The sequence below is a fragment of the Camelina sativa genome, chromosome 20 (assembly GCF_000633955.1).
Source record: "Camelina sativa cultivar DH55 chromosome 20, Cs, whole genome shotgun sequence".
NCBI classification, from domain to species: domain Eukaryota; kingdom Viridiplantae; phylum Streptophyta; class Magnoliopsida; order Brassicales; family Brassicaceae; genus Camelina; species Camelina sativa.
The window spans coordinates 3,263,445-3,287,515 of NC_025704.1; the positions used below are offsets into that span (position 1 = coordinate 3,263,445).

The following is a 24,071-nucleotide window of genomic DNA, read 5'->3' on the forward strand; positions in this document are numbered from 1 at the left end:
TTTAATCATATCGAAATTTTCCAGCTTTACCTTCAATTTGGAGTCGCGGAGACCAACAATGCCGGTAGATCGCCACCGTGAGATCCGATTAGCCTTAGAACCTCCAGCTGTATTGCTCGCGCAACACCCCATTCTTTTGTGTTGATTCTTCGCCGATCGTCGTCGCAGTAGATTTTTTGTTTTTGTTTTGAATAGATGATTATTATAATAAGAAATGATTGAAGAAAATCTCCAAACCCAGAAAGTTTCAAAGAGGAATCTGGGATGATTGCTAAAAAGGATATCAAACTTTTTTGGTCAAAAACTTTTCACCAATTCTAGTTTTTGGAGGTTTAGGTGAGGGTCAAGGTCTTTCTCTCTCTCTCTCTCTCTCTCTCTCTCTCTCTCTCGCGGGTATATAGGTAAATTACAAAAATACTACAGTATAAATTGGAAACGCGAAGACCGGTAGGTAAAAAAACTCAAATACAAACTCTTACATCGATGATCCTTCCTCGACGATTTCTACCGCGCCCCAAGGCTCATTTTTTTCGAGTCAACCAATTTTGTTCCTCGAATTTGTTGTTTATTTACTGAAACCAACGACTCAATTTTGTCTCTCTTGTCTTGAATCTTAAATGTTACTAGTATTAAGTTTAAATGTAGACCATTTTGTTGTTATTACAAGAAGTCTCCTTTGTTTAGTTTTTTCGTTAACCCCTTCCTCAAGCAACAGGCTTATATTTCTTCCGATTAACTCCACATTTAATAAATCAAATTCAGACCAGAGAACCGATTTCATATGAATAGCCAAAATGCGTTGTCACAAAGTTAAGAACAGACTTCATCTAAAAATATCCATACTACACATGATTCTCCTAAAAATTATATTGATATATATAAGAAGAACTCATCGAAAGACAAAGATCAATAATTTTAATAAGCTTTGTATCAGTTTCATTCATGTGAAACTTGACACTACACTATCACAACACCCAAAAATCTTGGAACCAGAATCCATTTTTTGGTTCCTTCTTCCTTTTTTTCCTAATATCACACAGAACCCGCTTTTTCATTCATCCAGCCGATTTCGATCTCCAAACCATAACTATCTAACGCTCCTTAGTTAGACAGTTTGTACAAGTACGAGATATGTAAAATACACATATTTTGTAAACATTCTGACGAGACAACAAGTCAATAAACTAACCACTGATAGTTTTGTCTTTTCGTCTTTTCATTTTTTACTCTGTTTTAAGTTAGCCGTAGAGCCATTTCTTGAAGCAGTGTTCGTTTCTGTGAAGCGTTTATCACTTGATTGGTTTCTGCATTCTCTAGAACATCTGTGATTATAGCCGCTGCATGACCCAGTGGCTCCTCCGCAGCTCTCTTTAGCATGAAAGCCTGTTGCAAAAGTGAAGATAAGCGAGAGAAAAATATCAGTTTAGCAATAACAAATGTTTCGAGCTTTTGGCGGAGTTATGGAAAAACAAAAGACTACTTGTTCCAATCTAAAAGCTTAGTTAGGGAAGAAGTGGAGTGAAGAACCTGGCCATGGTGAGATATGTTTAAGGTACATGGTTGCTGAAACCAAGGTTCTCCATCAATTTGCACAGGTAACGGCGCACAAAGTTGTATCTTGACTGATTGCCCCTGAGCTAGCCTTCTCGCACGAGACAACCCGACCTGAAAGGTGTGAAAACAAACAAAAATCAATTGATCTTAGTATTCAGGGTAAGCAGTCAGATGTGTCTACAGATCAGATAGAACGCAAATATAACCTGAAGCTTTCCAAGGTGCCATGTTCCAGATATACTCACGACTTCCACTATCTTGTCGTGCATTGATTGTGGATCAAAGTTTTCATATGTTTCATCTTCGTTCTGCCATAAATCCACCCCTCCCATGTAACTCCCAATGTTTGCAACAAGTATTCCTTCCCCATCCTTCAAAGATTTAGCATATAGAAGTTAGAACACTAATTATCACGCGGGGTTTATCTGTAAGGTATCTGTGACTCACCTCAGGAACCTCGATGTCAACACCATCCACCTCAACGCGAACTTGCCAAGGGAAATCTTCGAATGTTCTGTCCATTATACTCCTTGCACCTTCTCTGGCATAGAGGACTTTGTTCATAAACTGCACACGGAGACCATACAAATATCAGTTTCAAGGACTACATATTATCAATACAGCTTCTCTACAGTATATGCCAGTTAAATCATGATTCATGAGTATGAAATGTAGAAATACAGTTGTCGTAAGGTTATATCAAAATTTTATCAATTCATGTTTATTTGGTTACCTGGCTATAAAATCTCTCTGGATTCTCCTCCCGTAGATTGTGAATCTCAAGGGCGACCTTCGCATCACACCCAACCCCTGTTATAGGCGATTAGCAACACTTATAGGCTATGGGTTTCAAGATAGCAGTCATATCATTTACAAAGATAGTAATATACACAACCGGAATGGTTCAAACTAGCCCTCATGAAGAGAGTCTACATAATAATACAATTTTACTATATAGACTTGAAACGCAAATTGCCATGTTAACTGTAAATATTTTTAACCCAGAGATGAGTCCTCATAATAGTATTATGTACGGGAAAAGGACTATGGAACTGAGATCAGATAGGTTGTTGAGTACACCTAGAGGTTTTGAAAGCAAAGCTTCGAAGTTATTCACTTAGAGGTATTGAATTTAACTGACCTATATAATTGTTCATATATTTTGGCGCCAGAAGTTGCTTTCCTTGTTGATTCGAAATCGATACTTTCCAACGATCAAGAACAGTGACTGCAGCATGCTCTATGTTTTGTAATACTGTAGACAAGCCTCCTTGTCTCTCAACAGAGCCCAAACCACCACCCCAATTTAATACTCGGGATAGATCATTCCCGGTTCCAGCAGGCAGGATAGCAACTGCAGGAGGAGAGACGAAATTCTGTTTCTCTATTGCATCTAATACCCAACCAGCAGTGCCATCTCCACCACAAACAAGAACTCTAAAGTGAGGAACCTTCCTGAAGAGGAAAAGCCCCACTTCTGGTCCCTGCACAGAACTCAATTCACAAACCTGCAAGATATGGCTCCATTAATAAACGTAAAGACCACAGAATATGATAAAGCATTACAAATGTGATAAAGTCTGTAACGAGTTTTCCAGACAGCATAATCTACCTGCACGGGATTTAGAAGAAGATGAAGGCGTTGACGAAGAGAATCACCTCGTTGAGCACCACTCTTTTTATTTATAAAAACCAACAACGGTCTTGCATCTGAAGGCAAATCAGCTAGCTCATACTTAAGTTTCGACCTTAGTGCATGATATTCCTTCTGACCAAGAGACCCGCTTCTCTTAACACTGGGCTTCTTTTCCAGCTTGCCATTGCTATCACTGTCCCCGTGAGAAGAATCACCATTCATAACAGTGATAGTATTTTCAAGCATGGCATGGGAGCCATTAACAGTTGGGCCTGTCTCAGCTGTGCTTTCTGTCGATTCATCGCAATTGCTACCACTATTACCTGTGTCAGCTGAAGTTTCATTAGCTTGCTTGTATTTTTTGCTTTGACTCCTGATACTGGCAAGGGCGGTTGATGCAAGTTCATTAGCACCGTGCGTGATTGTGCTCAGAAATCCTCCAGAGGGATTCCGTGTCAATTCCTTAACGTAGAGAGGGCACAATATTAACCTTCTAAGCGGGCCTAAATCACAAATGTCACCAGTTTCATTCGACATGTTACTGTGACAGTCAACATGCACAAGACGTTGACACCACAAGCAGCACCAAATAGGAGAACCGCCAAGAAAGGAGCTACTACACGACTCGTCGCAGTAGCTACAAAACGAGGAGTCATCAGGCTGATCAGCACCTTCTGTCCAGCGCACTGCCCACTGGTGCACCACATGCTCATATCCAGTCATGGAGACACATTTGCAATCTTTAGCCGCACTTGAAGAACAGTTAAAATGGGCAGCTGCTCCACAGATTGAGCACCTGTGGAAAACACTTTCAGAAGCTACAATTGCCTGAGATGGCGACATGGACTTGAAGCATACACAACAGTTCAAGTTCTTGGCACGAGATATAGGGTCGGGTTCCCAGCTATGTGGAGCAACAGGAACCTTATGTCGTGCCTTTGGGTTTTTCTTTGATCTGGCTATAGCTTTCGTCCAACTTAAGTTGATGTTTCTTCGCCATTGAAAAGCTGTGTAAGCGATGGTCAAAATACCAACAAGGGCAGCAACAAAACAAGAGAACATTAAACCGCGAGACTCGAACGATTCAGCTGGATTCTTGCTGTTCCAATTAGGAAAAAACATCCCCAGTTCTCCATCGTCATCCATGTTGCAACCCTACAAGTAAGAAAATTCCTGAAGTTCCGTGCTTGACTAAAAGAAGCCCCACAAGATTCCTGTCTTGGTCAGGTCCACACACAGGTCATCAAAAAATCTTCTTCAGATTCCATATCCTCATCATCCATCAAAATCTTGATACGCTCAGAACAAGCTAACTCGCAGATGACAACAATCACAGTTCAACAATAGAACACAAAACTCTTCTGCCCTGTACATTCAACCATATAAAACGTTAAGAGACGATCGTTTTCATAAGAAACATTGCATCACAGATGCACCAATGTTATAAAAAAATCACTACTAGATATATATAATTCTCTCTTTGCTCAGATTCTAGACTTTACTAATTGTAATATTGAGTTATTGACTCAGATTCAGATTATAATCGAACAATCTTAATCAAGCTTGGACAACACCTTCTTAATATCAAACTCGAGCTCAAGTGAAAAAATCAAACTCAGGGAAAAAATCAAACTCAGATCACAAAATTCCAAAAATCCTCCAATTAAAAAAGTGGACATAGACTGCGAAGATCCAATGGAAATATAAGAAAAATTAATATAATCTAGAATATATAAAATATTAAAAAAAAAAAAAGAAGGGGCAGAGAAACCCTAACCTCCAAAAGCGAGAGAAGATGAAGAAGAAGTAAGAGATGATCAAATAAGAAAGAAATCGAGCAAGCCGATGCGAAGCCCAGAAGAATCGAGGGCACCAAGCACGAAGCAAAAAAAAAATTCCCCAAAATCCAAATTTTTTTTCTTTAATTTGTGTTGTTTTTGAAAAAAGCAGATGCTCAATCTCTCTTTTGAGTTTTTTCTAATTCGATTAAAATTAAAAAAAGGGATCTTAGTTTTTGATTTATTCGATCGGACTTATGTGTATATATTATTGAGAAGCAGCAAGCAAAAGCAAATAAGAAAGAGAAAGATTCTTCTGGGGACGAAGAAAGAGATGGTTTTCTTTTCTTTTAATCAAATCTATTGTATCCGTTTTACACGGCTCGGCCACGTCGGATAATTGATGAATCTCTAGTTTCAGGTAGCCACGTGGCTTTACTCTTTTTTTTGTCGGCAAAGGGCCCAGGCCCATCCCATTATTTTCATGCCACGATTTCGGAAATTACTTCAGCATGGATGACAATGACCCACTTAAAAAAAAACAATTAAAGAAAAAATTGTCTAAATCTGGAATTTGTGGCATGGCAGCCAAGGTGTGATATTTTTTTGGTAAGATGTTGGAATAAATCAAAAAAAAAAAGGAAAAAAAGAAGAAGAAGACTAAAAAAAAGGAAAACTTAAAAATTCACAATGTATGTACTTGTACATAAATTATCAAATTGTTATATTTGTCTTAACAATATATAAATATATGTCAATGTCAGTTTTCTCCTATGCTCGAACTTTGGATCAAGTATATATGTCTTACTCGATTTAACCTAGTTCAAAAATACGGGATCCTCCTAAGTCCTAAACATGCATTTTTCCTATGGTTGGTAAATTAGTAATACGTGTTTTATCGAGTGGTACTGCAGTGCAGCGCTACCACTCACATTTACTTACAAGTTATGATTTATATTTTAGAAGTTAAGACAAATAATAGATACTGAATGTTAGTATTTTTTCTATTCCTGATAGTTTGATGTTTAGGATTTTTCCTACATATTAAGACAGTGATATATATGATTAATTTATTATTTCTTTTTTTGATGATTTTTTATTATTATTTTTTAGTCATCTCAAACATGTATGATGATTCATTTTTCTGACATTTTATCTATTTTTTCACTTTTTCACCTTTCTGATATTAAAAATATTTACAAAATCAATTTTTCGAGGATTAAAAAAATTTCTCTAAAACACCAATTTATTAGAGACAACAGAAATATATTTTATAATTGCACAAAATTGCTCTAATAAATCTAAGTCATGATAGTTTTATGACTTTTTCTTCATCCCGCTATCATTATTTGCTTCAATATGCAACATGTCCATCACAAATATCGACACGGCTAGCTGCTTATTATCATCATTTTCCTAAATCCAAGTTATATGAACCATAAAATTAGGTCAAAGAAAATGTATCAACACGATTTTACTCCGTTATTTTATATATGAAATTGATCAGTCTTCTCATATCAACCTAATTTTCATTTTACTTTTTAACTGAAAACAGATACGACTTGTAGAAACAACATGTATGGGAAATGGTCTAAGTAATTCTTCACAATATGGACTCCACAGTTTCGACTAAATTTTTTGATTGCTAATAAATAGACATATATATATATATGTATATATATATATATATATTTTTTTTAACACCTTTTTGTTATTACAAAAATATTTCCTCTATTTTATAAATAGTGTCATTTTGACACAGTTTTTTTATTACAAAAAGAGTGTTATTTTATATTTTCAATGCAACTTTTAATATTAAATCTCATTTTTATTCCTACTATTTTAATTTATTGATTAGAAAGAGAAATTGTTTTAGTGTATTTATAAAAGGTAAAATAGAAATTTATATAATTTTCTTAATCTATATGCAATATGTCAAAAAAATCTTTATGACATAGTCTAGATGTCCTTTCAAAAAAGGACACTTCGAGTACAGCTATATATACTACTAGATACTATATGATTTTGCAAATCTAGTAGATACTAGTATATGATTTTGCAAATTTGAACTGAACCAGTGTGTTCCTTTCCAACACTTAAAACTACTACTATAGTCGGTTTCTAAGCCAAAAGAAAATAATAAACGGTAATCATTTTTTCTAGTCATATCGACGAAGCTAGTTTGATCAAGATTAATGTACTGATCCCTCACGGATCTCGAGGCTGGAGAGAAGTTAAAACAAAGTTAACCAAATCGGACGGTACATATCTACTGACACAATGAAATCATGATGCTTGGAGTAGTAGTAGACAGCTCTTCGGATCTTCTAGGCATCATCAAATCTGTTTCTTATTATTACCAAACAGTAATATATATACTCAACCAAAATCATTCCTTCTCTTCACCTCTAAACCGCCTCCAATGGCTTCTCCCGATGATAACGACGTCACCGTCGTTGCTAGACAATCTCCGCAGCCGCCCACACAGTCCTTCTTTCCTCACAGTAGCTACTACTTCTGTGCGCCACCGTACATATACTTCATCTCCGGCGGCAACTTCCCTCCTCCTCCTCCTCCATCAGTATGGGTGTATTACCCGCTTTGGTATAGTCACCCTAACCCGAATCAGTTTGTGTCTACACACGAACTTCCTCCAAACCCTAGCCAAGAGCTCACCCTTCCGCGGGCTAGTAGCAGAAGAATTTTTGGCCGGAGAAGTTACGGACGAGATAAGAAGCTTGCATGGGTTAGGAAGACATCACACGAAGTTGAATCTAATGACGATCACATCACCACCGTCATGCTTCGTAACATACCAAACCGATACACGTGCGTATATATATAACTTCTTAGTAGTCTATATAATTCCTTCATAACCAGTAGATTATATATATATATATATATATATAGTTTTTAGAAAAAGTGTTACCATTTCATTTAATTTTTAGTTGCGGTGATTAAATGATGAGGCATATGGTGAAGTTTATGGTTTACAATGTTTGCAGAAGAGAGATGATGATTGAGTACATGGATAAACACTGTGATGAAGCTAACGGAAGTGATAAAAATGATGAGTCATCAATCTCTGCTTATGATTTCTTGTATATCCCTATTGACTTCAAGTAAGTTTTTAAGTTTTAAGTTTATCATTAAATCCTTTATTCGTTATTCATCTTTGTTTTGATCGTCATATATATATATATATATATATATACGTGTGTAAGTAAGAGTAGAAACGAAATGATGCTATAAAAATCTTGGAAATCATAATCTATAATCATTGAATATATATGATGTAACCCCTGTAACTAACATCTTGCAATTTTTTATTCTGCATGAATGTATTCGTAATATAACAATGTTACTAGTCAACTTATTATCTTCACTTGATCATAACATTACCCACATGAATGGTACCAAATTTAACAGGACTACAATGAACAAAGGGTATGCATTCGTGAACTTCACAAATGCAAAAGCAGTGTCCAAGTTTAAGGCTGCTTGTAACCACAAGCACTGGAGCCATTTCTACTCATCAAAAGTGCTTGAGATTACTTCTGCTAAGATTCAGGTGAGTCTCCACTCCTATACCTCTACATATTTATTACACATATCTGTATATTTTATTTATACCAATCTTATTCTGATTGTAACACTTGTGTAGGGCAAAGATGAGCTGGTGAGACGTTTCAAGGATATGACATATCCGGATGAGGCGTATAGTGCAGTATGCTTCAGCCCAGCACGCAGCGGAGGGAAGACTATGGTTCAAACCACAATGGTCGGTAACGCACCGAACCAGTGAGCTCGGTTTAGTCTTTTCATATATCATGGCTACATATATTTGCCATTATGAATAAAGAAAAGTGTATGTGACGGTGAACATGGTACTCGGTTGGAAAAGTAAAGACTCAGACACCGAACCAAATCCAAGTGAAAACTCCGAAAGGTTTAGTTTTGGATTTGGTTTTTGATGTGTGTGAGTCTTGACTTTTTGTTAGTGTTACTGATATGTTGAAGGGTCTACTAATTTGTTTCTCTATCTCTCTAACTTGTTGAACTGTTTATGTTTAATATATCTTTTTCTCTTCTTCTTTTTTTGTTTTTGTTTTTGTTTGCTATTATGAAGATTATTCTCAATTTCAGAAATTTGGTTGAATTTGTATTTGAAAATGGAATCATATACATCACTAGAGCTAGTAGAGAAGACAGTTATACATATGAAGATTTCCATTTTATTTTTTTTCGCCAAACGAAGATTTCCGTTTTAACCAGTTAATTTTCTAACCTGATAACAGATTAACAACATAGAAAGAAATGACGAGAAAAGTTGCTAACAACGGTCGATATTTTGGATATTACGAGAAAAGTTGCTTATTTTATTTGAACTCACATTTAATAACTAAATAATCTTTCATAGAAAGGTACTAGCGGTTTTGTCGTTCTTTTAAAACATGTTGTATAAAAAACCTACATTATATACTCTAGGGCCATATTCTGGCACCTCCTTTACAGATTCCAGTTTTTATTGAGCCGAAACCATCATTGTTGGCAGGCTTGGGTGACGATAGATTTTGCAATAGATAATTAGTACTTTTTTGACAAAAATCTTCGTTTCTTGGAACATGGAGCGAGAGAAGTGACATAGAGAAGATGTACATTGTGGGGGCTGTCTACAAATAGTGACTAAAAAGGTTTCTTTGTTTTTTCTGTCTGTATCTTCTTTATCTCTCTCGTTTTCTTTTTACAAATACAGTACTGACTTTTGCAATTTTCAAGACTATTAACGATAATTCGATAAATATTAAGTTCCGATAATTCGATAAATATTAAGTTCAGAACTTTGAAATATATATATGAAGTTACAATATTCTTGCTAATTTGGGATTGGATAAAAACCAGATATTATTAGGAAAAAATTCGCATAGTTTTGGAAAACTTTGATTTTGATTTTTTTTTTTTTTTTTTGAAAAACTGTACAATGTCAGTAGTTATTACTTATTACAACAGATTTGGGAATGAGACGGGAAACCTTCAAATGGATATGGCCGTATGGGTACAGTAGTACACACACTCAGTTCACCTGTCTCGGACAGCCTAATGTCATCATCACTACACTTAGGTTAGGTATGAGAGACTGACTTGTTTAATCAGAAAGTTGGTTTCAACTAAAGTCGCCAAAAACACCGCTCAGAGTGTCAAAGAAAGAAGAGGAACCAAAATATAACTAATCATTACAACTTAGCCGAAACAAAACAAAGAAGAAATCTAACCAATACATTACAAAACAAACACTTGTCAAAAAACAATAAAAAAAAAGCGACAAGTTTCTCTCAAAACCCTAGTTTTCCAGAGCGCCGCCTCTCTGTTCCGTTTGCCTTTCCGCCGCCTGAAGCTTCGCCGGCGGTGTGAGAGGGCTTAGTTTCGTCTTCTTTTCTTCTATTGTAGTGGTAGGGTAAAATGACTCGTCCTCCTCTTCTCTGGCATTGCGAGGAGTCACTCCTCTGTTGCGTCGATACAGTGCGATGGCGGATGTAACGGAGAGAGATCTCGGCTCGTCTCTCCTCTCCGGGAGATTGGTGGCGGTTCGAAGCTGCTTCGGGCGACTTTCTTAGCAGTTTCGGGGCGACGGATCTGGGTTCCGGAATCGCGCCCTCTGCTTCCCCATCTCTTCGCCGGAGATCCTAGCTACCCAGAGGCTTTCGGTGGAGTACGAGTTCTAGTGTCGACCGGTTGTTGGGGAGGATCCGTTGGATGTCGGTGGCCGAGATTTGAGATTATCCTCGAAGCTGGTGTTCTTGAGAGCTTCCTCAACCTTTGGTTTCAGTCCGGCTAAGAAGTGAGACAACAGGCAGATGCGATGTGGCCAATCCGGAAATGCATTGTTAGGTGAAGATTTGCTAATCTGTGTTTCAATCTTATCATTAGGTGATTAGCATTATGGGCTTTGAGTGATTGTTTGGAGAAGTCTCGAATTTTGTTGGTTTTGTTTTGCATTCTTTGGCCGGGTCAGTTGGATATTTGTCCGTTTTTTGGTTTAGGATCGGAGCAATGAAAGCCGGAGAAACCAAGTCTTGCTGATGTTGCGCCTCTGGGTGTTGATGCTATTGGAACAAGAACTACATGCATATCATGAGGTTCAAATAGCTTGGATTTATTTTTGACCTTCAGTATAGATTTTGGTTATTTCTGTGTTAGTAGTTGTTTTCGTATCATAGGGTTAATTTTAGGTGGTTTAAGAGATGATTTCACTCTGAGTTGTAGAGTGTTATCTATCTCATCGTGGTTAAAAAATGCAATGGTTTCTCGGTCAGGTAGCGTTGGATCCGCTAGTGTTTCAGGGTGATACTAGATCGAACCATTGCATTTGGTTTAATTCTATGGAGGGGAATTTTATGTATCATGAATTTGGATGTATTCCTTTGGTTAATGAAGAGTTGATGTTGAGCCAAAAAAAAAAAACAAAGAAGAGAGTGAAAGCTACACAAGTCAATAAGTGAACCGACGCCAAGAATTATCTCAACAATAAAGACTTTTGAAACTGAGAGACAGGTTGTCACAAGTTTTGCAGCTCGAGCCATTAGAGGGGGGCTCCAATCCTTCCAGCCACTTGACTTCATCAAGGCCCCTTTGTACTAGGAATAATGTGGCCATGTGGGCTCTCTATCTAATTTTGTAAAGCTTGCTATTACTTAAAATGAATTAAAACCAGAAGAGTAGATATTAGACCATCATTACAATTGTTTGCTTTCCCAAATTCTTTTAATAAAATCTAATAAAAAATAAAAACAGGAGAGAAAGAGAAGAAACGTTGTTGAAGTTACTGGGAAAGAAATGTTACTGAATATTTTTCAACACATGTCAGTTTCTTACTAGTCATATATTAAAATATTATTTTGTTTTTCTTTGAGCAACGATGAACAAGTTCTCTCCAGTAATGATGCTCTTAGATAACTTTTCAACTTTTTTTGTTCATACTCTAATGGATCCTTTTTTTTTTTTGAAAATATGTTATATTAGATTAAAAAAAAAATAGCATTTTTACATCTTATGCAACAGTTTAATCAAAAGAATTTTCCAAACAAAATGAACTCCTCATGAATGAATAGAAAAGATGTCAATATCGCGAAGCGAGCCAGAGACCCAGTCCATCAGCATACCGGTCATCACCTCCCAGTGGTATCACTCCCATGGATCCTTATTCCATGGTTTTTAGATAGATATAACTTTGAAAGCATGAAGATTTATGATAATATTAACTCCCAAGTTATCTCTAGATTAGATACATATAAATATGAAAGTGTAAAGTGTTAATCCCAGTTAAACTAAGTCTTCGCGTAGCACTCTTCTTTTTTCCGACACAGCAATCCAAAGCTTAGGAAACAAAGTAACAAACTTTTGCACAATTTAATCATGTGGAAACGCAATACAACGATGTCGTATCGAGGTTTAGGTGTGGGTTTGGTTGTAATGGTCTTATCAGTGGCCCACACTAGAACAACAAATCTCTGTCTGGTCTATGAATGAGAGAACCCTCCCTTTTGGAAAGAGAGTTTTAAAAATCAACGGAGCCATCTCTGCTTTGGACCCGAGCCTATTGACCCGAACCTCGGTTTTGCTCCTCCTCCTGCGCTCGCCGTTGAAATTTGTTTCGCTTCGCACTGCTCTCTCTCTATTTCGATCACTTTATCTCTCTCTCTCTCTTCCCCTGGTTTCGTTAATTCTTGAATTCGAAAACCCTAAAACTTTATCCCTACAGATTCTCAGGAAGGAAAAAAAAAGGAAGCTTTCCTTTTCTTTTAAGGTTCCCATTTGTTGTTGTAAGGCTAATAAACGTGAAACAAGTGGTGTAAGTTCACATCTCTCTCTCTCTCTCTCTCTCTCTCTCTCTTTTCTCATTGTTGAAACCCTAATTATTTGTTATAAAGAAACGATTTTTTTCCCCCAATTATTGTGGGGCGGGGTGTCACTGTGTCAGTAAGAAGTGTCTTGTTTGAGCTTGATTGAATTCTCGGTTGTTGTAATGCCCACCATGAGCTTTTCGATTTTTGGGTGGGTGAGATTAGTTTGCGGCAACTTTGATCTCGAGTGCGATTCGCGAGATTTCCCATTAAATTCTGTAAATTTTGTTAGATTAGCTTAATTTCTTCAGCTGCCATGGAGGGTTTGTAGCTGTGAAATTGGAATGTTTTCAGTTTGTGTAAGGATCTTGCTGACATTTACTGCAAATGAGCTCTTTGAGTAGTTTACTGGATTTCCATGTGTATTGAGTTTCAGACGATGATTAGACCTTAGGCTTTGGCACCTTAGACGTTAGTGTGTACTGTTTTATTTTGTAACGAAACAGTTCTGATTTAGGTTTCCTCATAACCTTGAGGGCGTTTGAATCGATTCTCCAGTTTAAAATCTTTACCCCGATCGTGTTCATTTGAACGTGGTTCTGTTTCCTATTTGCAAAAATAACTTTTGTTTTATAGCTTTCTTCTGAACCAATACATTTTGAGTTCAACTTTAAATTTTGCTGTGTCTGTTTTGTTTGTTAAACAGGAAAAGCTGTTTGAGTAGTCGGAGCATGTCAGTTGGAGGTAGCTCATGAGTTCTCGGGGAAAAGGTGTTTAGATAATCTGTTTTTCACATATTCGAACTTTAGATCAAAGGAGGCACAATATTGAACTCATTTCTGTTTTCTTTTCCAAGTCCAGATATATAAAAAGTGTTTATAGGAGCTGAATCTATGCCTGGAAACGAATTTGGGGACAAGATCCACAATTTCTTTGGACAGGAAGGCCTATCGCAAGACCAGCGCCAGCCTCAGGTGGTTGACGCAAACTGGCCTGGTTTTAGTAATGGTCTAGTCAGCAACCAGAGGCAGATAGACCCATCCCTTATTGCCAATCTCAAGAGCTATAACACACACCAATCTGGTATGTATTTTGTCTCCTCCGTTACAAGCAATGAATTCCACAACTTATACTCAATTCATAGCTACATATGGTGTTAGCTTTTAAACGTCGCTTTCTTTCTTACTCCAGTTGATCCTCAGAGAAGTCAATCAAATTCACAGCATGGATTGAATTTTCCTCAGCAGCCTATAAGGTCCGAGATCTCAAGAAGTTTGTTGCAAGAACACCAACAACTCACAAATGGTTACATGCATGGGAACCTCGGGTTGCAGACAATGCCAAATGGCGCAAATTTTTTAGGAATGGATGTACAATCTAATAGGGATAGGTTACCTGCGAGGGGATTTACTCCAGAACTTCGTAAAATTCCTATGAGGTTTGAGATGGGAGAATCTCCGGTTAATTATGATTTCTTTGGTGGTCAACAGCAAATAAACACACAGCTCCCTGGCATGCTCCAGCCTATGCCAAGGCCGCAGATGACATTCAATGATATGCAACTACTAAAGCAGCAAGTTATGGTTAGGCAAATGCATGACTATCAAATTCAACAACATCTTCAAAAGCAGCAGCTAGAAGCCGGACAGCTCAATTCTTTGAATTTAAATGCAGTCAACAGAAGTCGCTCAAGTGATAATCAGTCTCATCCATTGATTAATGGCATTCCTCTTCAGGATGCATCAAGTAATGGTTGGCAGCCTGATCTTATGACAGGAAATACAAACTGGATGCATCGCGGCATCTCACCATCTGTTCAAGGTTCATCCAGTGGGCTCATGATTACCCCTGAGCACGGTCAGACAAACTTACTGGCGCAACAATTCGAACCCTCCTTGTACGGTATGCCCGTTAGTGGGACAAATGCACCTCAAAATGCCTTTTCTCCTGTTCAGATGAACAAGTTAGCTGCGCAGCATGGTTCTGCAAACAGGAGTTCTCTCACAAATCAGCCAACTTCATTTCTGAATCAAGGTGATGGACAGGACAGTCATATGCTCCCTAGATCGACATACCAGGAGAAAGTGTTATTCTCCCAGACATCAGTTCCAGAAACAAATATTAGGTCCAGTTTTGAAAATTTCCAGCAAGATGATTCCCGCGAGAGGAATATTTCAGTGCAGGAGAAATTTGGTCAGATGGAGGGTTCTGGTCAATTAGAAAAATCATTTATGAAAGTGCCTGAAAATAGAAATGCATTGCAGAAGTCGTCAACATTAGATCCAACGGAAGAAAAGATTTTGTTTGGTTCGGATGACAATTTGTGGGAGGCATTTGGAAACAGCACTGATATGAGCTTGACAGGAAATCTTATGTCCAGTAGTTCTGACCTTTTTGATGCATGCCCCTCTTTGCAGAGTGGGAGTTGGAGTGCTCTTATGCAATCTGCTGTTGCAGAAACATCCAGCGATGACGCAGGAGTACATGGATGGACTAACAGCAATACTGGCCCACATACGAATTCTCATACTGGTAGTAGAGCCCAGGATTTGGGTGTAAAGGCTTCAAACGCACGAAGTGAGAGACTCCACAGTGATTCCACTCGGGCAGCTGTTCAACCTTTGCCTGGGAAGGGAAATAAAGTTTCAGATCATGGCCTATTGGAGAAGCCAACGGGTCAACTTAGTCAAATGGCTAGAAATATATTTCATTCTTCAAGTTCTGGTATTGATGAACAGAATAATTCGCATTCTATTCAAAAGAACGAGGGCATGGAAGATAGATTTGGTATCTGGAAGGCTGCGTCTAATCAAAATGTAGCTGCTCATGTTGAACATAAGAATCACTCCACACTTAATCCACAAGTGCAAAGGGAAAACTATGGACTTGGCATTGCTGGTACAGGAAACAATTCTAGTGCTTTGAGGGATGTTCAGGGAAATATCTCTCAACTGAAATCTAGAGACGGCAGTCAGATTCTTGAGTCATATGCGAGTAATAATACTGGATCCAATGAAATGGTAAATACCCGTGATTTTTCTTTGGTGCCTGGTGGAAGAGTCACACAATCTGGTCATGATAGTAGTAGGCCGTCAATAAGTCGCAAATTTCAGTATCATCCCATGGGTAATATTGATGTCACTAATGAGTCTCGTGATGATAAAATTTCTCATTTGTCTCCCACATTGGAGCAGGTTTCTTTAGGAAACCAAGGGTATTTTGGGCAGTCAAAGTCTCTTGGTCAGCCGGCTATGAACATGCGAGTTGACAGGGTAAACTTTTATCAGTTGGTTTTAACTAAGTGATGTTTTAGAAATCTGAATCATTCTTAATATTCCTTTGGCTTCTTTATGGTAGGGCCATGTTTCGCAAAACGAGTTGAATTGTACAAACGAGACTTTTAATGGCATGGGATCAGATAATTCGCCTAGTACATCTGCTTCAGCTGACAGAAGTGTTGATAGGCATAATCAAGTGAAGAGTACTTCGTCAAGGTACTCGTTCTTAAGGTTAAATATGTTTGTTTTCTAAAAATTATGTTCTCTTTTTAAACGCGTTTTTGAAGATAGTTTGTCAAGTAACTAACAGAGTTACCTAACTATGTCTCCTTAAACTCTCAAATTCTCGTCACTTGTCATCAAGTAGCTCTTATTCCCTGATTGGGTGCAATTTGTGCTTTGCAATCGCCTTTCTTATTTTTTTTTTTTGTGCAGGCAGACTATGCTTGAGCTTCTTCACAAGGTGGACCAGTCACCAGAGAATTCATCAGAAACAAATGTTCCTGGGGTTTCAGAAGCGACACCCTCTGCAGACTATGGTAGTCAGTTCCAGCATAATCAGCCATCTGCTTCTCAGGGGTTTAATCTACAGCTGGCACCTCCATCTCAACTAGCTCCTACACCTGATAACGTGCAGTTTTCTCGGAATTCTTTGCAGCCATTGAATTCATTTCATACTGGCCCTGAAAAAGGAGGAACAAGTCAATCAAGGTTTGCTCCGTGGGCGTCTAATCAATCTTTTCCTCACCAATCCACTCATCAAGGATCGTTTCCTGGAATCCTAGGAGGATCCAACATTACCTCTGGTTTCCCTTATTCCAGAGGATATCAGCAAAATCAACAGATGCCTGTTCCTACTCGACAATCAGCTGCTAATTATCCAGTTAATTCAGTGTCTGAGTTTTCTACCCCTCAAGTGAAAGAAAGAGATGAACGTAGTGACTTTGATCAACGTGGACATTCAGCACAAACACCTTCCCTGATCAATCGTACAACCCACAACACAACAGGAGATTTAGCCGAAGGATTTCCTATGCTGTCTGCTTCTCAGCCTGTGGTTGCTTCCAGTTCGCCTAAGCAAAGTTCCTCTTCTGGTATTATGTCTGACTCACCAGCCGGTATTTCAGCTCCGCAACATCGGTTTTGGAACCAGCCATTTAAACCTCAGTCAGATATTTTACGGCCGCATCCATTGCCTAGCAACAACTTAGCAGTTAGCTTCTCAAGGCAGGAGAACGCAAATCAATTATCCTCTCAAACTGGAGTAAACGTTTCATTAAGTGGGAGGGACATGATGAATATGCATGAGTTACAGAGTAAAGATACAGGTGCAAAACAAACATCTGATGTTGGTCCGATGTTCTCCAGTGTGGTGCAGAGCAATCATCAATCCTTTGACCGCTCTCTTCCTTCAAACAACCTTCCAAAGGAAAGCTTACCTCTCGATGACCAAATGGCTGGAAGTGGGGAGGGCGATTCACCCAAGATGACTGTGGAGAGAGTTGACAATAGTGCTATTGATCCTCAAAAGGTAGCTTTCAAAGGGGAACAACAATCACCTTCAAGGTCTGATGGTTTAGTTAGAGATGGATATAATCACAAAACGAACCACATGCCTCATTTTGGCCAAACTGTTCCTCAGAGTTTCTCCACTAAGAATTATCCAGCCTCGGCTGGAGCAGATCATCAACAAATCAGTCCTCAGATGGCTCCATCCTGGTATAGTCAATATGGTACTTTCAAGAATGGACTGGTGCAACCCGTGAATGATATAGGGAGATCAACTCCCTTGAAGATAGGAGAACAACCGTCTAATGTTGGGAGTGCGGTTGATGGTACACATTCTATTCAATTATCAAAGCAATCTAATACACAGCAAATGTCAGGCTCTGCACCAGGATTGGAGACTCCCTCATCTGAATCATTGCTTCATAGTGCTACTGACAAGTTTCTAAACGTTGATAAGCCAAAGAAGCGTAAAACCGCCACATCAGAATTATTATCCTGGAATAAAGAAGTCATGCAGGATCCCCAGAGGCTTAAGACGCTCAGGTGAGTTGCTTATGAGCACTGATATTTATTTCTTTCTTTTTTTTCATTTTTTTATATCTATTACCCCATTACCGCATTTAACTCTATATATATATATATATATTATTTACAGTGAGAACGAGATTAACTGGGCCAGAACAACTTATCGATTGGCTGAAAAAGTGAGTTTCCTCGTTACATGTTTTATCGCTGCTCTTTGTACAAGTTGTTGAATAGTGGCTTATGTTCTTACAGGTGGAATTTGAGACTTTACTTGAGGATGGCCCACTAATCAGATCAAAGAGAAGGCTTATACATTCAACACAACTCATGCAACAACTATTTTGCCCGCCTCCGGCTAGGGTGATATCTTTGGTTGCTAACTCGAATTATGAGTTTGTTGCATATAATGCTGCAAGAGCTGCACTGGGAGATGCATGTAGCTCCAGTGGTACCAACAGGAGTGAGTGCTTTTCACCTCGGAACGATTCAAACCTGTAAGGATATTTTCTTTTTATCCTTTAAATGCTGGAGATTTTCCAAAGCTCGGGGTGTGTATTGACATGAACCTAATCCACTCTTATATAGGTTGTCTGAGAGCACGAAAACTGCAAAACTTAGTGACCATTCCATCTCCAAAGCAGCTGAAGATTTCATTAGTAGAACTCGGAAATTAGAGACTGAGTTTGCAGGGTAAAAACCATAGATCTCTCTTGTAATTGATTCCAGTTTGAACTGAGTACTCAATTTGGGTGGCTTGATCTCATAAACATTTGATTCTACTTGCAGGCTAGAAAATGGAACTACAATTCCAGACTTGAGAGTTGAAGTCCAGGATCTAGAGAAGTTTGCAGTGATCAATCGTTTTGCGAAGTTCCACCCACCAGCCTCATCTATGGACCGGACCGTGAATTCACTTAGGTTAAACCCTCAAAGATATGTTACCATAGCTCCTATGCCTCAGAATATTCCAGACAGGGTACAGTGTCTCTCGCTCTAACGACTGATGAATCCATATAGTTCACTTTTTGGCCAATCTTCCCTATTCATTGCTTTCATATATCTCTCGTCCCAAAATCTTTCTATTTTTTTTTTGGGGTGGGTACGAGTTAGTTGGTCGGAATCCTGAGAACAGTTAAGGCCTCCATTGTTTAAAAAACCGGAGATTTTCGACTAAATGTGTAGTGTTACTGTATGCATAATCACAAATATTGTAAGTTAAATCCATTTGTATACAGACTTAAGTAAAGAAATATTTATTTCTCAGTAAAGTAACCCACTAGGTAAATTACACCTATGGTTTCCATCCAGTAAACATAACATAGCAATAAGTGGCAATACTGACGATACACAGCTAAGATTCTAAGACCTCTCTCTCACATCAATCGAATCAGTCATGCTTTAAAGTCAGTGAAACTTAACCAGAAGCTGAACTTAGGAACAGATTTTGAGGTTTAGAAGGCAACTCTAATTTCTTCCCCTACCAAAGCAAATATCTCATCCACCCTGTAACAAATACGCAACAATAGTTCATCAGAAATCACTCTGTGCCCAAAAGAGTAGAACTACGGAATGGTAATGGTGAAGATGCTAATATTTTACCTATGAGTCTCAATGTTAACATCTGCAAACCAAGTTGTCAAGTAAATCTGTTGAGCGAGAAGAGTTATTCAAAGTTTAAGGATATGATGTTAGCAGAAGCATTTTCTTGTGTGCAATAAAAATCTCACGCACCTGCAAAATTTCTGCGGAGTTTTTCGTGAATGAGATGAATTTGGCGCCTAGATCGATCGCACAGTGTTCTGTGGTGTTGTTCTTCAGTCTATATATATGTTACATGAAGACTTCCAATTTCTTTTTTTGGCCAAACGAAGATTCCCTTTTTAACCAGTTAATTTTTTAACCTGATAAAATAATGACGTGAACGATAAGGACGGTGGATATTTTGGACGTTTTGGAACATACAAGAAAAGTTGAACTCACATTAATAGCTAAAGAATCTTTCATAGAAAGGTACTAGCGGTTTTGTCGTTCTTTTAAAACATGTTGTATAAAAAACCTACATTATATACTCTAGGGCCATATTCTGGCACCTCCTTTACAGATTCCAGTTTTTATTGAGCCGAAACCATCATTGTTGGCAGGCTTGGGTGACGATAGATTTTGCAATAGATAATTAGTACTTTTTTTTTGACAAAAATCTTTGTTTCTGGGAGCACGGAGCGAGAGAAGTGACATAGAGAAGATGTACATTGTGGGGGCTGTCCACAAATAGTGACCAAAAAGGTTTCTTTGTTTCTGTCTGTATCTTCTTTTATCTCTCTCGTTTCCTTTCTACAAACAGTGACTTTTGCAATTTTCAATACTTTCTTAACAATAATTCGATAAAATATTAAATTTAGAACTTTGGAATATGTCAACAATAAACACTTTTGAAACTCAGAGAGAGTGTGTCACAAGTTTTGCAGCTCGAGCCATTAGAGGGCGGCTCCAATCCTTCCAGCCACTTTAAACTTCATCAAGGTCCCTTTGTACTGGAATAAATTAATAATGTTGGCTCTCTATCTAATTTTATAAAGCTTGCTATTATCATAAGAACCTGAAAAGTAGATAATAGAGAACTTATCTATTTTCTTTCACACTCCAATTGTTCCTTATTCCTTGGTTTTTGATATATATAACTTTGAAGCCATGAAGATTTATGATAATATGATAAGTGTAAAGTGTTAATCCCAATTAAACTAAGCCTTCGCGTAGTACTTTTTTTTCTTTCCGAAACAGCAATCCAAAGCTTAATAGTATAACAAAGGAAAACAGCCCAAATCAACCCCAACTATTTGCTAAATAGTTTTTTATACTTAAACTTCAACACTCTGCAAATAATAACCTGAACTGTATTAAAATTCAAATTTGCTACCTAAACTATATAAAATGTTGTCAATTTCAACTTATGTTCGAACAATGTTAAATCAGAGTTTAACGATGTTGAGTCAGATGATATGTGGCATCCACATGGCACTGGGAGTGACCAAAACTAAGTTGTTTTGGTCATTTTTAGGTATGTTGTGGCAAGAAATAAAGCGTTTGACAAAAAATGGAGTATTGGAGTCCGTTTTTGGGTGTGCTGTAAGACTTCATTTTTGATAATTTCTTACTATAAATTACCCAAAAATGACCAAAACGACGTAGTTTTGGTAAGTCCCAGTGCTACGTTGAAGTCACGCACCGTCTGACTCAACATCATTAAATTTTGATTTAACATTGTTCGAACAGAGGTTGAAATTGACAACATTTTATATACATTAGGTAGCAAATTTGAATTTTAATATAGTTTAGGTTGTTATTTGCAAGGTGTTAAAGTTTAGGTATAAAAACGGTTGGGATTGATTTTGGCCATTTTCACCCGTATAACAAAGTTACAAACTATATAGTATATTGCGCAATTTAATCATGTGGAAACGCATAAATACGGTGTCGTGTTGATGCTTTAGGTTGGCCCACACTATAGAACAACAACTCTGTCTGGTCTATGAATGAGAGAAACCTCCCTTTTGGAAAGAGAGTTTTAAAAATCAACGGAGCCATCTCTGCTTTGGACCCGAGCCTACGGACCCGAACCTCGGTTTTGCTCCTCCTCCTGCGCTCGCCGTTGAAATTTGTTTCGCACTGCTCTCTCTCTCTCTCTTTCGATCACTTTATCTCTCTCCTCTTCTCTCTCTCTTCTCCTGGTTTCGTTAATTCTTGAATTCGAAAACCCTAAACTTTATCCCTACAGATTCTGAGGAAGGAAAAAAAAAAGGAAGCTTTCCTTTTTTTTTTTTAAGGTTCCCATTTGTTGACACAAGTGGTGTAAGTTCACATCTCTCTTTTCTCAGTGTTGAAACCCTAATTTTGTTTTAAAAATTTGATTTTTTTCCCCAATTATTGGGGGCGGGGTGTGAGATTGGTTTGCGACAATTTTGATCTCGAGTGGGTTCGTGAGATTTCCATTAAATTCTGTAAATTTGCTAGATTAGCTTAGTTTTCTCAGCTGCCATAGAGGTTTTGTAGCGGTGAAATCGGAAATTTTGAGCTGCAATCGAGCTCTTTGAGTAGTTTACTGGATTTCTCTGTATTGAGTTTTAGAAGCTGATTGGAGCTTAGGCTTTGGCACCTTCGACGTCAGTGTACGGTTTTTATATCTAAAGAAACAGTTCTTGAGGGTTGTTGCATCGGTTCTCGAGCTTTGCTGGTCTGTGGGTTCTTCAGCTTGTTGAAACCCGTTATTAATCTGCCCGATGGTTTTCATTTGATATGGTTTTGATTCCTATTTGCGGAAAATAACATTTGTCTTAGCTTTCTTCTGAACAAAATGTTATTGTTTCACATTTTGATTTCAACTTTAATTTTTTTTGCAGTGTCTGTTTTGTTTGTTTAACAGGAAAATCTATGAGTCAGAGCATGTCAGTTGGAGGTAGCATATGAGTTCTCGGGGAAAAAGGTGTTGAATTTGTTAAAATTCTGTTTTTTCACATATTCGAACTTTAGATCAAAGGAGGCACAATATTGAACTCATTTCTGTTTTCTTTTCCAAGTCCAGATTTATAAAAAAGTATTTTTAGGAGCTGAATCTATGCCTGGAAACGAATTTGGGGACAAGATCCACAATTTCTTTGGACAGGAAGGCCTATCCCAAGACCAGCGCCAGCCTCAGGTGGTTGACGCAAACTGGCCCGGTTTTAGTAATGGTCTAGTCAGCAACCAGAGGCAGATAGACCCATCCCTTATTGCCAATCTCAAGAGCTATAACACACACCAATCTGGTATGGATTTTGTCTCCTCGTGACAAGCAATGAATTCCACAATTTATACTCAATTCATAGCTACATATGTTGTTAGCTTTTAAACGTCGCTTTCTTTCTTACTCCAGTTGATCCTCAGAGAAGTCAATCAAATTCACAGCATGGTTTGAATTTTAATCAGCAGCCTATAAGGCCCGAGATCTCGAGAAGTTTTTTGCAAGACCACCAACAACTCACAAATGGTTACATGCATGGGAACCTTGGGTTGCAGACAATGCCGAATGGGGCAAATTTTTTGGGAATGGATGTAGAATCTAGTAGGGATAGGTTACCAGCGAGGGGATTTACTCCAGAACTTCGTAAAACTCCTATGAGGTTTGAGATGGGAGAATCTCCGGTTAATTATGATTTCTTTGGTGGTCAACAGCAAATAAACACACAGCTCCCTGGCATGCTCCAGCCTATGCCAAGGCCGCAGATGACATTCAATGATATGCAACTACTAAAGCAGCAAGTTATGGTTAGGCAAATGCATGAATATCAAATTCAACAACATCTTCAAAAGCAGCAGCTAGAGGCCGGACAGCTCAATTCTTTGAATTTAAATGCAGTCAACAGAAGTCGCTCAAGTGATAATCAGTCTCATCCATTGATTAATGGCATTCCTCTTCAGGATGCATCAAGTAATGGTTGGCAGCCTGATCTTATGACAGGAAATACAAACTGGATGCATCGCGGCATCTCACCATCTGTTCAAGGTTCATCCAGTGGGCTCATGATTACCCCTGAGCACGGTCAGGCAAACTTACTGGCGCAACAATTCGAACCCTCCTTGTACGGTATGCCCGTTAGTGGGACAAATGCACCTCAAAATGCCTTTTCTTCTGTTCAGATGAACAAGTTAGCTGCGCAGCATGGTTCTGCAAACAGGAGTTCTCTCACAAATCAGCCAACTTCATTTCTGAATCAAGGTGATGGACAGGACAGTCATATGCTCCCTAGATCGACATACCAGGAGAAAGTGTTGTTCTCCCAGACATCAGTTCCAGATACAAATATTAGGTCCAGTTTTGAAAATTTCCAGCAAGATGATTCCCGCGAGAGGAATATTTCAGTGCAGGAGAAATTTGGTCAGATGGAGGGTTCTGGTCAATTAGAAAAATCATTTATGA

The 24,071-nt window shown here is 38.2% G+C and overlaps 5 protein-coding genes across 7 annotated transcripts in view; 3 read left to right on the top strand and 2 right to left on the bottom strand.

Moving 5' to 3' along the window:
* Window positions 1–379, bottom strand: part of LOC104768996 (plant intracellular Ras-group-related LRR protein 7) — a 2,689-nt gene extending 2,310 nt beyond the window's left edge. The window contains exon 1 of the mRNA XM_010493108.2: window positions 31–379. Coding sequence (XP_010491410.1) covers window positions 31–132 — 102 coding nt within the window. The 5' untranslated portion in view covers window positions 133–379. The remainder of the gene's footprint in view (window positions 1–30) is intronic.
* LOC104768997 (diacylglycerol kinase 1) lies at window positions 853–5,170 on the bottom strand. The gene is made up of 8 exons (XM_010493109.2): window positions 4,968–5,170; window positions 3,167–4,556; window positions 2,696–3,062; window positions 2,288–2,364; window positions 2,002–2,121; window positions 1,761–1,925; window positions 1,528–1,665; window positions 853–1,383 (listed from the first exon to the last, which is right to left on the bottom strand). Exons 2-8 carry the CDS (start codon window positions 4,334–4,336, stop codon window positions 1,234–1,236), a joined length of 2,187 nt encoding a protein of 728 aa, XP_010491411.1. The 5' UTR covers window positions 4,337–4,556; window positions 4,968–5,170; the 3' UTR covers window positions 853–1,233.
* Window positions 7,391–8,773, top strand: LOC104772159 (protein terminal ear1 homolog). Its single transcript, XM_010496803.1, has 4 exons — window positions 7,391–7,797; window positions 7,974–8,090; window positions 8,398–8,543; window positions 8,640–8,773. The coding sequence occupies exons 1-4, from the start codon at window positions 7,391–7,393 to the stop codon at window positions 8,771–8,773; spliced, it is 804 nt and encodes a 267-aa protein (XP_010495105.1).
* LOC104769000 lies at window positions 12,553–19,409 on the top strand. Of its 3 annotated transcripts, XM_010493115.2 has the most exons (11): window positions 12,553–12,817; window positions 13,516–13,579; window positions 13,671–13,892; window positions 14,001–15,829; window positions 16,004–16,081; window positions 16,167–16,303; window positions 16,523–18,139; window positions 18,252–18,300; window positions 18,374–18,615; window positions 18,707–18,811; window positions 18,908–19,409. In XM_010493115.2, the coding sequence occupies exons 3-11, from the start codon at window positions 13,703–13,705 to the stop codon at window positions 19,116–19,118; spliced, it is 4,458 nt and encodes a 1,485-aa protein (XP_010491417.1). In that variant the 5' UTR covers window positions 12,553–12,817; window positions 13,516–13,579; window positions 13,671–13,702; the 3' UTR covers window positions 19,119–19,409. The 3 variants fall into 3 exon arrangements, with proteins under 3 accessions (XP_010491417.1, XP_010491415.1, XP_010491416.1); XM_010493113.2 differs by having other exon boundaries at window positions 14,001–16,081; XM_010493114.1 differs by lacking the exon at window positions 12,553–12,817 and adding an exon at window positions 13,150–13,168 and having other exon boundaries at window positions 14,001–16,081.
* LOC104768999 overlaps window positions 21,724–24,071 on the top strand; it is a gene marked incomplete in the record, with an annotated part of 16,254 nt that continues 13,906 nt past the window's right edge. The window contains 4 exon segments of the mRNA XM_010493112.2: window positions 21,724–21,967; window positions 22,516–22,598; window positions 22,698–22,920; window positions 23,028–24,065. Of these exon segments, the coding sequence (XP_010491414.1) occupies window positions 22,731–22,920; window positions 23,028–24,065 (1,228 nt within the window).